The sequence below is a fragment of the Urocitellus parryii genome, chromosome 13 (genome assembly GCF_045843805.1).
Source record: "Urocitellus parryii isolate mUroPar1 chromosome 13, mUroPar1.hap1, whole genome shotgun sequence".
NCBI lineage: Eukaryota > Metazoa > Chordata > Mammalia > Rodentia > Sciuridae > Urocitellus > Urocitellus parryii.
Window position 1 is genome coordinate 39,710,725 of NC_135543.1, and position 13,094 is coordinate 39,723,818.

The 13,094-nt window shown below is 38.4% G+C and overlaps 1 protein-coding gene across 1 annotated transcript in view; it reads right to left on the reverse strand.

The window, feature by feature from the left end:
* Positions 1-264: 264 nt before the first annotated feature.
* Dsg2 (desmoglein 2) overlaps positions 265-13,094 on the reverse strand; it is a 29,453-nt gene continuing 16,623 nt past the window's right edge. Inside the window, exons 9-14 of the mRNA XM_026400739.2 lie at positions 11,899-12,041; positions 11,374-11,601; positions 6,643-6,870; positions 4,812-4,933; positions 2,887-3,225; positions 265-1,284 (exon numbers count right to left, since the gene is read on the reverse strand). Of these exons, the coding sequence (XP_026256524.2) occupies positions 265-1,284; positions 2,887-3,225; positions 4,812-4,933; positions 6,643-6,870; positions 11,374-11,601; positions 11,899-12,041 (2,080 nt within the window). The remainder of the gene's footprint in view (positions 1,285-2,886; positions 3,226-4,811; positions 4,934-6,642; positions 6,871-11,373; positions 11,602-11,898; positions 12,042-13,094) is intronic.

Sequence of the window (13,094 nt, forward strand, 5' to 3'; positions counted from 1 at the left end):
GAAGCCACATTTCCTCTGTTTTTGTTTTACAAATATTGTTTGTATAACTCACTAAAAGGCACTTCAGAAATAGCATCATCACTATGTCCTCAGTAAATCACAGGGCAACTCTGAAATATAACCCATGAAAGCAGAGAAAAACTTTAAGCTCAATGCATACATGTCTCTGCATGTCTGAAAGGTTTACAAAAGACCAGGGACAAGGAAACCTTAGAGCCAATTCCTGATGGCTAAGCTCTGGGTCAGTCTGTGGCTGGTGGCAGCTTAAGAGTATGAATGTTGCACAGTGCTATGCTTGGTGACCCTGGTGGAAGATGTGGTGATGGTAGAATTAGAATGACCAGTTTCCTCTAAACCAAAATTCGACAGAGGGTCAGAGACCCCTGCACCAGAAACCACATTTCTGGCCTTCATAGAGGTTTCAATGGGAATTTGGTGACTGGATTGCAGAGTAGAAGCAGGTGTTAGCACTCTTTCAGTCACTGTCACGTTCTGTCCTACTGCCACATTGGGCACAACCAGAGTGGATTGCACCCCTGAGCTGGGGGCAAGGACTCTCTCTCTCTCCCTCACCATAACATACTGTGCATCTTGCAGATGCTGGGTACCCTCCAGAGGATTAGGGACACCTCCGTTGGGCTGAATTACTCTTTCAGTTACCATGACACTACCCTCATTAGCATAATGCTGATCCACCAAGGTGGAAGCTGGAGCATATACCCTCTCGGTCACAATGAGGTTCTGGGGCTGTCTAGGACCCAGGGTCACAGTGCTTGGTGGTATAGAGGAGCCCGTGGCATAGGACGTTTCTGTCATTATGATATTACCAGAAGGCAAGGGCTCAGCAAGAGGTGGTGCTACCTTTTGACCCTGCCTGGAAGATACAGATCTTTCGGTGACTATTTCCTGAGTTACTTTTTCTGCATTTGCTTCATGCAGAGATTTTGGAACTTGGAAGCTGCTGCCAGAGGAGTAGGAAGTCTCTGAGTTCACCACAGTTTGGTCATTGAGTGACCGTGGAGCTGTATTCATACTTGTGTCTTTGACAGGTTTTTGCCTCTGCTCTATTTCCATATCCATATCTATCTTTTGACCCAAGCAAACTTCAGCGAGTGTCTTGAATTTAAGTCCCAAGTCATCTAAGAAGCGGTCATCTAGCTCTCCTTCAATAAAGCTGCAGCAGCCGATGGAGCCATGTAGAGATTCCGTTTCCTCCTGAGAATAAACCAGAAGGCAGTCCTTGGCCATGTGAACGTCATCTTCCTCAGTGTAGGAAGCCACTTTCTAAAATGGATATAATAATAGAGACAAGTCATCAGCGATGACTATTATTTCTGCTCATAAATGCCAAATCTTAAGTCTGATTATAAAGGAAATATCAGAGAAACACAAACATCAGAGTACACAGTTTCAACTTTATACTAACTGCTCCTTTTTTTAAAAAAAAAATTTCCTTTGTTTACCCATGGGTTATTTGGAAATATGTGACTTACAAATATTTGGGTATATTTTATACACTACTTTGTTATTATCTTTGGTTTGTGAGTGGCAAAGTACTCTGCCTGATTGCAATTCTATTAAATCTATTAAAACTTACTCTATATCACAGAACAGAACTTATTTTATGTAAAAAAAATTTATTTTGTATCTATGTCAAAAGGGATGTGTATTCTACTTTTGTGTCATTGAGTGTTCTACTGATGCCAAGTAGCTCCAGCCAAAATTTGGCAGAGGGCCAGAGACCCCTGCTCCAGAAACCATGCTATTTCTGGAGCCAGTTGATAATGTTGTTAGGTTTTCTATATCCCAGGGTCTCATGCATACTAGGCCAATGCATTACCACAAAGCTACATCCTCAGCCCTTCCTTGCTGATCTTGTGGACTTGTTCTTTCAATCACTGATGGGTTAAGTTGAACTCTCCAGCTATAATTATGGACTTGTGTGTTTCTCTTCTGGTTTCACTGCATTTCAAATTTTTGTTATTAGATACTGACCTATTTTAGAGGCATTAGGCCTCCAGATGAACTGATCCATTTTCCATTATGGAATAAATATCCCCAATAGTCCCTAGTAATAGAATATGTTCTGAAATACACTTTGTTTCAAACACTTTTATCTTCTAATTCCTAATTCTAGGCATGAGCTTCTCTGGATGTTGTTCTTTGGTTTTTGGTGGTTCTGGGGATTGAACCCAGGGCTTTGCACATGCTAGGCAAGATGTACCAACTGAGCTACATCTCCAGCCCCATGAGCATTTGATCATCTTTGCTATAACTTTCCTCATCATTTTTATAATGAATTCTCCTAACAGTACAGCAGGTAAAATCTGAGCAGACTTAACAGCTTGTGTTTTTTAGATCAGGTATTCTCTGGCCCTCCCTCCTGGATTCAGGCCTAGGGTTGTGCTTTCTGACCCACTAACATTTAGTATGACTGTGTGATTTGCTCTGACCAATGAAATGCAAGTGTAAAGAAAGCTGAAGGCTTTATGTTGTCATAACCTGCTTCTGCCATTACTCTTTTCCCTGTGTCACAACGATGGCAGCTTCTCAGATACCATCTGCTATTTTGCATGCAAACTGAAATGAAGCCAACATGGAGCAGAGCAGAGCTGAGCTGACTAGCCAAGATATGAACATAAGTGAGAAAAAGGTCTTTGGGAGAACTTAGAAGATGTGGGATCATTTGTTATCACAGCATAGTTGAGCTAATACTGACTAATTCAATGAGTATCATTCCTCTTTTTCTCATTGCCTATGAACATGACCTAAAAACAACCAAACAGAAAAACCCCCAAATCCCATTTAGATTCTTGGCAATGAGTACCCTAAAACCATATTCCTTTCTTAATTATTTTTTTCCTATACATAAAAACCCATCCTTACCTCAGTGAAATAATTTCTTAAGTACTCCTCATTCGCTGCCACAGCACCTGCTCGAGCTCCAGCCATGTTTCCGGAAGCGCCTGTGGCTCTTGTGGTCCTCATGGTTTCAGCACCACCCACCATGCCTCCTGTTGTCCCCATAATCTGGGTTGCCCCACTAGAAAGGAGGCTTCTATGTTCTTCCCATCTTCCATCCATCGCCGACAAATTATGCTGTGTTTTGGTAAAGGAAGCAGAGCTACTTCCTTTCATGGTGGCTTCTTTGGCCATTGTACCTCCTATTCCATTTCTTACTGCTGAATTCTCTGCATGATCCACTGCCAGCAGGGTTGGCACCACCTGTGAGCAAATACCGATGGGGACTGAGTCAGAAGGATGGAGAGTCCATATGGTAGACAGAAGCGTCTGAGCTAAGTGGGCATAAGGAGGGATAAACTATTTCCTCAGAAGCTAATCAGGAAAAATATTTTGGGCTAAATAACTTCTACTTGAGTCTTTTTTTTTTTTTTTTGAGATAGGCATTATCATCCTCATTTTATTCTATTTTTTAAAATCTGAGTCTTATAGATATCTCCATTCTACCTTCTTATATTTCATAAGTGATTACAATCAAAGGAGGAACAAAACCCAAACTTTCCTGTATGGTTTCATCTCACTCATCGACTGGCACCGATGACATTTCAATTTTCCTCTAGGGTTTGATGACTTCTGCTGCAGTTATAGAACACTTAATTTTATTTTTAGTTGGATGGATAAGGACTGCTTCCAAGCCTTGCTGCTACTAGGCGTAGCCACCTGAGATCTGGTTGATGTGAGTCAAGCAGAAATGGTGTAGGCAACTTCTGGGAAAAGCACTTACAGAGCGATTCTTCACTCTTCTCCCACATGCTAGTTAGGATGTGAGGACAGTAGCTAGTGTCTGGAACACAAGGAAAGTGTGGGAATGGAACTCATCCATGGAGGGATAAGTTCCAAAAAAGAAGGCACCTGAGGCTACGTGCTGTGGGATTATCATGTTGATCCTGACGTGCCCACACATATGTCTAAGGAACCATTGTTTGAATTCACTAAACACTGACATCGATGCTGAATCATATCCTGTTGGAAATGGAGCTCAAGGCAGATGCAGAGAGACCCAGGGTGAAGATGCAACAGAGAGATCAAAGAGATGGCTACTAAATAATTAGGAAAAGGGGACTTCACAGCATTTTACAACTGTCATAGGGGTTGGAGGTTTATCTCTGTGTCAGCTGTATGGAGGGGGATGGAAGCAGAGCAGTTCTTGGTTGAGAAAGACTAACCATTTAATATTGGGACCCCTGCTCCACATTCTCTGGGTCACTGCCTGATGCACGGTCTACATTCTTATTAGCACAGGATACATCACAGTGCAGTAAAACCACCTCAACTCCGCCCTGGCAACCAACCCCAAGTACGCTGTCCTTTGAACTCTTTGTTTAACAAAGCCCAATGTGTGAAATCTTTAGTGAAAACCAAACCACTCTTGTACTCTCTCACCACAATGGCCAACACAAACTTCTGTGACCTCAAAAGATGTGGAGATTTCTCCCTACTAGCAAACAAGCAATCAATTCTGCAGCAGGCACCAGCTGCGTGGCCTCTAAGTCAATATAATTCTGACCCAATCTACCTGGAGATAGTGTCAGATTTCACAGGTTGAGGGCAGTTCCCAAGACACCCAGACTTCACTGCCGCTTTCATATGTCTAGACGCTATCACTTAGGAGATGCCAAGGTTTTTAGGAGTTGTATGCCAGGGAATGGGGATGAACACCAAACATATATTTTACAACATCCCAACTACATTACTCTCATGACCAAAAATGTTAGAAACATTCCCCATCACCTAAGGCCCCTTTAAAATCAGAAAAGATGACAAGGAGTATCAGTATCTGATGAACTGACCTTGTCTTCAGGTGGCGCCCCTTCATTATTCCAAGGGTGCAGCATCTCTATAGTCCCAGGTATGGGCGTAAAGCCTTTGGCGCCCTCTCCACAATGGCACATCAGCAGCAGAAGTGGCACAACTGTGCAGAAGCAAAATAGAGTAGAGATCTTAAATTGCAGATGTGATTTCTAAGCTTAAATGGTACGATTTTGGAATTTGCATCTCACTTCTGTAAGTTTAGTCTTTACTTATTCATAGCCCTATTTTTCTTTCCTTCACCCTGATTCAATCTCCCCAATCTTGTTTTGGGTAAGTAACATCAAAGCTTGAGGCAGAAGGAGAGGGTCACATACTCCAAGCCTGTTCATTACAAAGAGACTTGCAGTGGTTACTGGGGGGAACATTGAGACTGGATGAGACAGTACCCAAAGTTGCAAAACCAATTTAAAGATGAAAAAAATTTTAAACCATTGTCCAATTTTTTTTAGTAAATTTATTGTCCAAAATAGAATGTATTAAAAAAGGGCTTAGAAGTGAAAAAATTTTAGTAGAAAAATATAAAAACACTAAAACTGCTATAATACTTAACAAAGTTTTTTTTACACAACTCATGATTGTCTGAGGTCTCAATTAACCTTCAAATTAGCCTAAGTACTGTTTTCTAAAATGATTCTACATTAAAATGTGCATATCTATGTATACACCCACATTTTATCTAGCATTCAATATAATACTTTTTTTTTTTTTGGTGTGGTGCTAGGGATTGAACCCAGGGCTTTGTGAATGTTAGGCAAGCACTCTACCAACCGAGCTATATCCCCAGTCCCCTTATGTTTTATTCTGCCTTTATGAGGAAACAAAGACCAGCTGGGATTTGCTCTCTGGTCAATGCAGTATAGAATTAACCACATCTGCAAGCAGTGTGGGTTAATTGGTCAATGGGTTTCATTTGATTTTACTGTCATACCCATTTGGCAGTTTGACGAACTGAATACTTCCTAGATTCCTTCTCATCTAAAATAACTGACAGCATTGCAACTACAGACTATAGCTACTATGCTTAATATAGAGATGAAAATCAACCAGCAGTGATTCAACAGTTTCAGTACATTCGATAAATATTGAGTATCTGTCATGTGTCAAGTACCACATTAGGCTCCAGAGAATCTGAGATGAGAGGCAGTGCAAGGAATCCCTACATACAGCAGGCAGTCCCAGCTCCAGGACCTACCCACGCACTTGGTAAACTGAGACAAGTCACTTATACTTATGCGTCTGTATTTGTGATTACCCACAACATGGAGATAATGGAAATAAGGTACACTGTAAACTGTTGAGCTGTGCATTCAACTGGACATCTACTAATGGCTTTCTCAGGCTCCTCCTCTCCCTCTGAGATAGCCTTGGAACTGGTGGTCTGCCTGAGTTCAGAGGTCAAATGGAGTGGGACTCCATGACCTTAATTGGCAGTCCTTTATTCTTTCATGAAAGGAAACCCAAGGGTTTTGGAGCGTAGACAGAGCGGGCAGGCGTGGTTGAGAACAGCCTATCATTGTTGGGATGTAGTTAAATGCTTGCAGGTCTGGCTACCATTGGTACTGGTGAAGAAGCAAGCTAAGCAGAGGGGATCATGGGAGGCAGAGCTCTGGCAAGTTAAGTCTGAAATGAGTCCTGCAATAAGTTTTGGTGAGTTTATCAATCACCAGTGGTCATTTCCCTATTTACCCTCAGAAGTGTTCTAGGATGGTTGAAGAACACCTGTAGAGACATCAAGGACTACTACAGTAACAAACCACTAGTGGACACTCAAATTACTAACAGAGCTAGGGAATGGCTTTTAAGGCTTACGTAGCAAGAGTAGAAGGGCCAAAATCATGAGCGCCACTGCTGCGGGTCCCAGGCCCACGTAGGAGTCATGCTGGGCTTCCACGCAGCCGCTGCCATGCAGACATTCACAGACGGTGAGCTTAAGGATCTGCTTCTCAGGACAACTCAAGCCTTGACTGTCTGAAATCAGGAACTGAATCTCACTCTTGCCCAGCTTCTGTTCGCTTTGTTGCAGCAGCACACTGGTACCTTCAAGGGTAAGAACCAGGGAGAAATAGAAGCAGGTGATTACTAAGGAAAGGGAGAAATTAAATCACGGAAAGAATGTTCTTTATTTAGCTCCACTTAGAAACCTTATTTTTCCTTAACTTCTCATTGAATTCATGCTGTGAGCTCCTTAAAGTCTGTTCACAGTCCTCCAATACTGTTCAGTAGCAAAGATTGGACACTTTATTTTTGTGATGATTAATTTTAATAAATGTATGTGGTGTATCAAATATGAGGAATACAGTGATGAACAAGGGAGGAGTTCAACATTTTCACTGACTGACTTTATTTTACTATTTCTTAAGAAAAACTTTATGGCAATTTTCCAAATATAGACAATAATAGAAAAGCATAAGTCTTATGGTACCCATCCAACTTTAACAATTTTCAACAATGTTTTATGATTCCTTTCTTTTTGCTTTTAATACTGTGTATTTGAAATTTTGAACATTTTAAACCTTCAGAAAAATTGCAAGAATATTCCGATCAATATTGATAATACTGTTATGGCTTAAATGTGAAGTATTCCCTGAAAGTTTGTGCATGAGACAAAGCAGGGATGGTCAGAGGCAAAAATGATAAGATTATGAGAGCTGAAACTTAATCATTGATTAATCCATTTGATGGACTAATAATCCAAATGGACTAACTAGGTGGTAACTATAGGCAGGTAGGGTGTGGCTGGAGGAAGTAGGTTATTGGGGACAGGTTCTTGGTGATTTTATTTTGTCCTTGGGTCCTCAATCTCTTTCTCTGCTTTCCATCTACCATGAGTTGAGCACTTCCCTTCACTATACCCTTCTGCCATGATGTTCTCCCTCATCTCAGGCCCAGGGCATTGGAGTCGGAGACCTCTAAAACTGTGAGCCCAAATAAACCTTCCTCCTCTAAGTTGTTCTCATCAGATATTTTGGTTACAGCGACGAAAAGTTGACCAATACATATACCCTTCACTAACTGTTTACATTTTGTATCAATGCTTTCTCTCTATATATACATGCATACTTTTTGCAAAAAATTCTATCAGAACTATTTCAAGGTAAGTTATAAATAGCATGATATTCTTCAGCACAAACTTTTTAAGGCCAAGGAATATTAGTGCTCTTAAAAAATTATTATTGAGACAATAATACTAAGTAATAGATATAACTCATTTGCAAACTTTTTGGTTATTATAAAAATATCCTTTTATAATATCCTACAGATCTCTCTCTTTTGATCCTGGGTCCAATCAAGGCTAACACATTGAATTTAGTTATTACTGTAGTCCCTGCTTATTTGGAATTTTCCCACTCTCTCTTTGGCTTTTCAAGACCTTGAAATATTTAATAGGCCACTTATTTCAGAGAATGTTCTAGTTTGAATTTGTCTGGTTGTTTCCTCACGACTGGATTCAGGTTATGTTTTTAGAAGACTATAACACTGGAAGTGTTGTGGAATACCTCTTATTTTTTAAGTATATGCCTTGGTGATGATTTAACATTTTTTTTTTCACACAAATAAAAGTAATGACCAGTTTTCACATGAATTAAAGCCATGATTAATTAAATAGCATAAAACTTTTCTGACATATGTAAATGTTTATTAGAATAATTTACTTATAAGGTATGATAGAGAACACAAAGATACAAATCAAGTGTTTTGGTTTTATCTTTGTTTTTGAAGTAAGAAATATTTTAAGCTCCAAGTTTTATGGAATTTGATCTGTATATTTCTAAATAAATAATAAATAAATCATCACAAAAACTCTGGGGAAATGAGGAAAGGATATAGTCATTGGTTTAAGAAATATGGGCTCAGGGAGACAGGGCCTGGAAAAATACAACTAAATTCATGATGGGCTCTGATGGGCTATGTGGGAGGGGAGGATGGGATTTCCACTCTATTAGTTATCATCGACAAATGAAAGTTGTGACACAAATAAAAAAAAGTGTTAATATTTTCTTTGGGGTGGTGTCTTGCTATGTTGCTGAGGCTGGCCTCAAACTTACTATTCTCCTACCTCAATCTCCCAATTAGCAGGGATTATAGGATATACCACTATATTTGGCTCATTAATATATTTTTCTTCTCTACTTATTTCTTTTTCCACATTTTTTATTGGTGCATTATAGTTGTACATACCAATGGGAATTGTTGTTACATATTTGTACTTGTACACAATATAACAATATAATTTGGCCAATTCATATCCCAGCACCCTACCTCTAATCCCCTGGTCCCTTTCCTCTATGGATCTCCCTTTGATATTCATGAGATCCTGCTCCTCCACTTTTCTTTTCCCCTTTCCTTTCTAGCTTCCACATATGAGACCCTTGACCTTCTGAGTATGGCTTATTTTGCCATACATTTTTCTGCAAATGACATGATTTCATTATTCTCTAAGGCTGAATCAATCATTAATTTCTTTTAATTCTAAGTAGTAAGTATGAGACTATATAATTTAAAATCCTCTAGAATTTTCCATATTTAAAAATTTTCCCAAATAAAAATAAAAATAGAAAGAAGCTATGTATCATGCTAACTGGTCGATCACCTTATTATTTGATCAGGGAGAAGAAAGCCTGAGTTAAAGAATTCTCTCTAACATCGTTATATAATGAATAATCTCAGTGACTTCCTGTAACAACACTATTAACACACTTCCTTGAGAGTCTTATGTTCCCACGACTATTAAAAAAAAAATTTCAAGGACTCATCAAGCTTAAATATGTTTATTTTTAGACAGAAAAGCCACTTAGAGATTTGGAGAGGCAGCACAGCACCCAGGCGGAACCAGACTGCCTGGGTTGAATCCGAGCTCCAAGCTCCAAGTCTTAACCTAGCTGTGGCCTCAAGAAAGTCAGGAAAACTCACTGTGCCTTTGTTTCCCCACCGGTAAAATGTTGACCATTGTAATACCAAATTTCTAAGGTTGTTAACAGCAAAACGTGCTGAAGACTATGCCCAGAATATACTAAAGAAAGTTCTTAGATAAAATAAAGGAGTCTTGGGATTCCAAGTTCAATGGAAAACTCATTTACATATCTTGGTCAAGGAAAGACAAGCTGCAGTCAGGCATTCAGGGTAGGGGTGTACCAGGCCTCTTAGGGTACAGAACTGGTTACTTAATTCAAATTTTGATGTCTGTGATGAAACTACCAGAAGAAGCACCTTGGACGCCTGCCACTGCAAGGCCCTCACTGGCTGGGAAGTTGTCACAGAGAACCTCAACTAGCCACAAAGGTGACTCATCCTCAGTGGAAAGGCAACCTGAGCTAACCAAGGGCATAGCTGCTTCAGGTGAGCTCATCAATCGAACTTTTGGAATTAAACAGAGGAAAGTTGAAGCGAGTTAAGGACACTTTTAATATTTTTGTATTGTCAGGAATTTATTTACATTGTTTCATGTATTTATGTTATGAACAATTAACCCTATTAGGATGACAGATTATAACTCTAGAATGTATAATTGGCATTACTGACTTAGACTTGTGGTTTTAGGCTGAAATGTCACTCGTTTGGTATGAAAATACTGAAGAGAATTCTAGGTGCAATATATTTATAAATTCAATTTATTGGAACTTAGGGTTCAAAATCACAGGGAGGATTTACTTGTTAATTTGGATCACTGAAATGTATAAAAAAGGAAATCAAATATACTTAGTTTATATAAAAAGTTTGAAATGTTAACTTGTAAACTGGTCAAAAAATTAATCAAAACCTCTTAAAATGATTATAAACACTTGCTAGACTTAAAATACCATAACAAACCTATAGATTAAGAAAAACTTGCAGATTGTATTTGAAACTTTTCTGAAATGAACACTGATTGTTTAAAACAAAATAGTTTTCTGGATAGAGTTTTTGGCATGCAAGATCACCCTAAAGGATATCAAAGCTCATGTTAACTCGAGGGCTGTGTCCAAGATGTGGACCCATGGGTGTGTCCATTGGTGTGGGGCAGAGGAACATAAGACAGACCCTTTGTCATGTGATCTCCACCACACACTAGCATTTTAACTATGAATAAGTTACTGAACTCTAGTTAAGCTAAGGTTTTCTCACCTCTAATCAGGGAATAATGTTATGGATTGAGGGTTAAATATGGTAATGTACCTGGCACAGAGTAAGTGCTCAAAAAATGTAATTCCCCACTTCAATATATGTTATTTTAGATGGAATTATCATTAGCATACTTCAAGAGTTATAGAAGACACTTACTATGATTGTTGTGTCTAGAAAAGCTTATCAGAGAAGAGCTTTTGAGACTTCAAGAGCTATTCAGAGAATACCTCACTAATTCTAGACATTTTATATAAATTTTCATCTTTCCATAGGCATAAAAAGATACTATGTCTGTAGGTTCAGAACCTCATTTTACAAATGCCCTTAAACATTTTTATTGGAAATCTATATTGTGAGAATAAATACAACCTATAAGGATTTTAAATATCTACCATGCTTAATATTTTGATTTTAAGATAGTCCAACAATTCTGCTTACTTTCTTGTCGTATTATTTTCCATTTTTCTGCCATTCCAGGTGGTTCATCAATGATAGAGAAGCTGAATGGCTCACTGTTCAGGTATCCATCAAGGTCCTCTGCAGTAACGTTCACGTATGGCGCATCCTCACAGATGTTTTGCACTGGGTCCACCAGTGTGGGGCAGTTGTCATTGATGTCTTCAACTGTGATAAGGACGGTGCCAGTGATGGTTTTTCTAGGATAATCTGAACAACAAGAGAAGGAAAAATTATTTCTATTCTGATCATATTGTTGACCACAGTTTGAATTCTCTTATCAACTTGGTATAAAGAGTGTACCAACCACTTACGACATTTCCTATCCCAGATATGTCTCATATTCAAGGCCAAGTACTAGCTTTAGTCACTGAATAAGTAGGAATATGAATCTTTATCCTTTAGAGAGATAGATTTATATATATACTTTCAAAATAAAAGTTTCTGATGCTGGAAGATAAAATCTAAATTCACATAATCAAGAAAAATGTCTATTTAATAACTTACCATCTGATATAGCCATAATCTTTACAGTGTATGTACCATTTTGGACATATCTAGATTCAAAATCAGGAATTTTTACAAGTTTAATTTCTGATGTGACAGGATCCACAGAAACCCAGTTGTCTTTATCTTCCAATTTGGCATATCTGTTATAAAACAAACACCAAATTATTTTAAAAATTCTGGACAAATTGGGAATCTCTACAACTCTTTAAAAATTAATTTTCATCTCACATATGTTCTTGTTACAGAAATTTGTTTGGATGTCTTTAATTTCTTGAAACCTGCTTCAATATCTATAATCCAGGAGGTTGTCAGTTACTCTGTAGCCTGTCCTGTAGCTGTTGATCTAATCTCTCCTAAATTTGGGTTAAGCCTTTGGGGAATAACTTAGTAACAGAAAAAGACAGATGGACAAAAGTAGACTTACATTACACTGTTCATTGGGATGTTGTTAATAATTTTCAGGTAGGAATGGTTAAAAGTGGAAACAATGCTGACAAAATGACTTCTGGGTTTCCTTGCTCAAAGCAAAGAGAATGACTGTGAAAAGAGCCAGCTATGGGGAGGCAGGGAGAATGTTCCTACTATATTTTCAGAAATGTGCATAATGAATACCATTTAGTTTAACATATAAAAATACAAATATAAACTAAACATGAGTCTCTTGGCTCAACCAATCAAATTGATGATTTATTTTCTATTAAGTGGTTGTTTAGGCACACAAGAATGGGTGGTTAATTTACAGCAATATTTATGTACTGTGTTTAAAAATTTTTATGTATTATATTTTAAAAAATCCAAATATACATTTGAACTACGTTTTTATGCCTCTTAGTATTTCTATTGGTAAATGATAGTTCATTTGGATTTTCACAAGTACCTCTGAATTTCCTGTGAGGAACTTTAAAGCTGGGGTCTATTTGCCATCCACAGTTTCCCTCATTCATACTTAAAAGCAGAATCTTAGTAATAAGTATCACACTTCACGCTGAAATGCCTTCTGTGATCTCTGTTGTGAAAATGAGATGCCATTCAGGTAGGATGGCAGCTCACATGCTGTATCAAATATCCATAAACAACTGCTACAGATGAATAATTATCAGAATAGTATGATAAAGTCAATGATTTTTTCACTGTCCTCATTAGGATTTCAAAATAAGGGCTGGGGATGAGGATACAGCTCAGTGGCGAAGTGC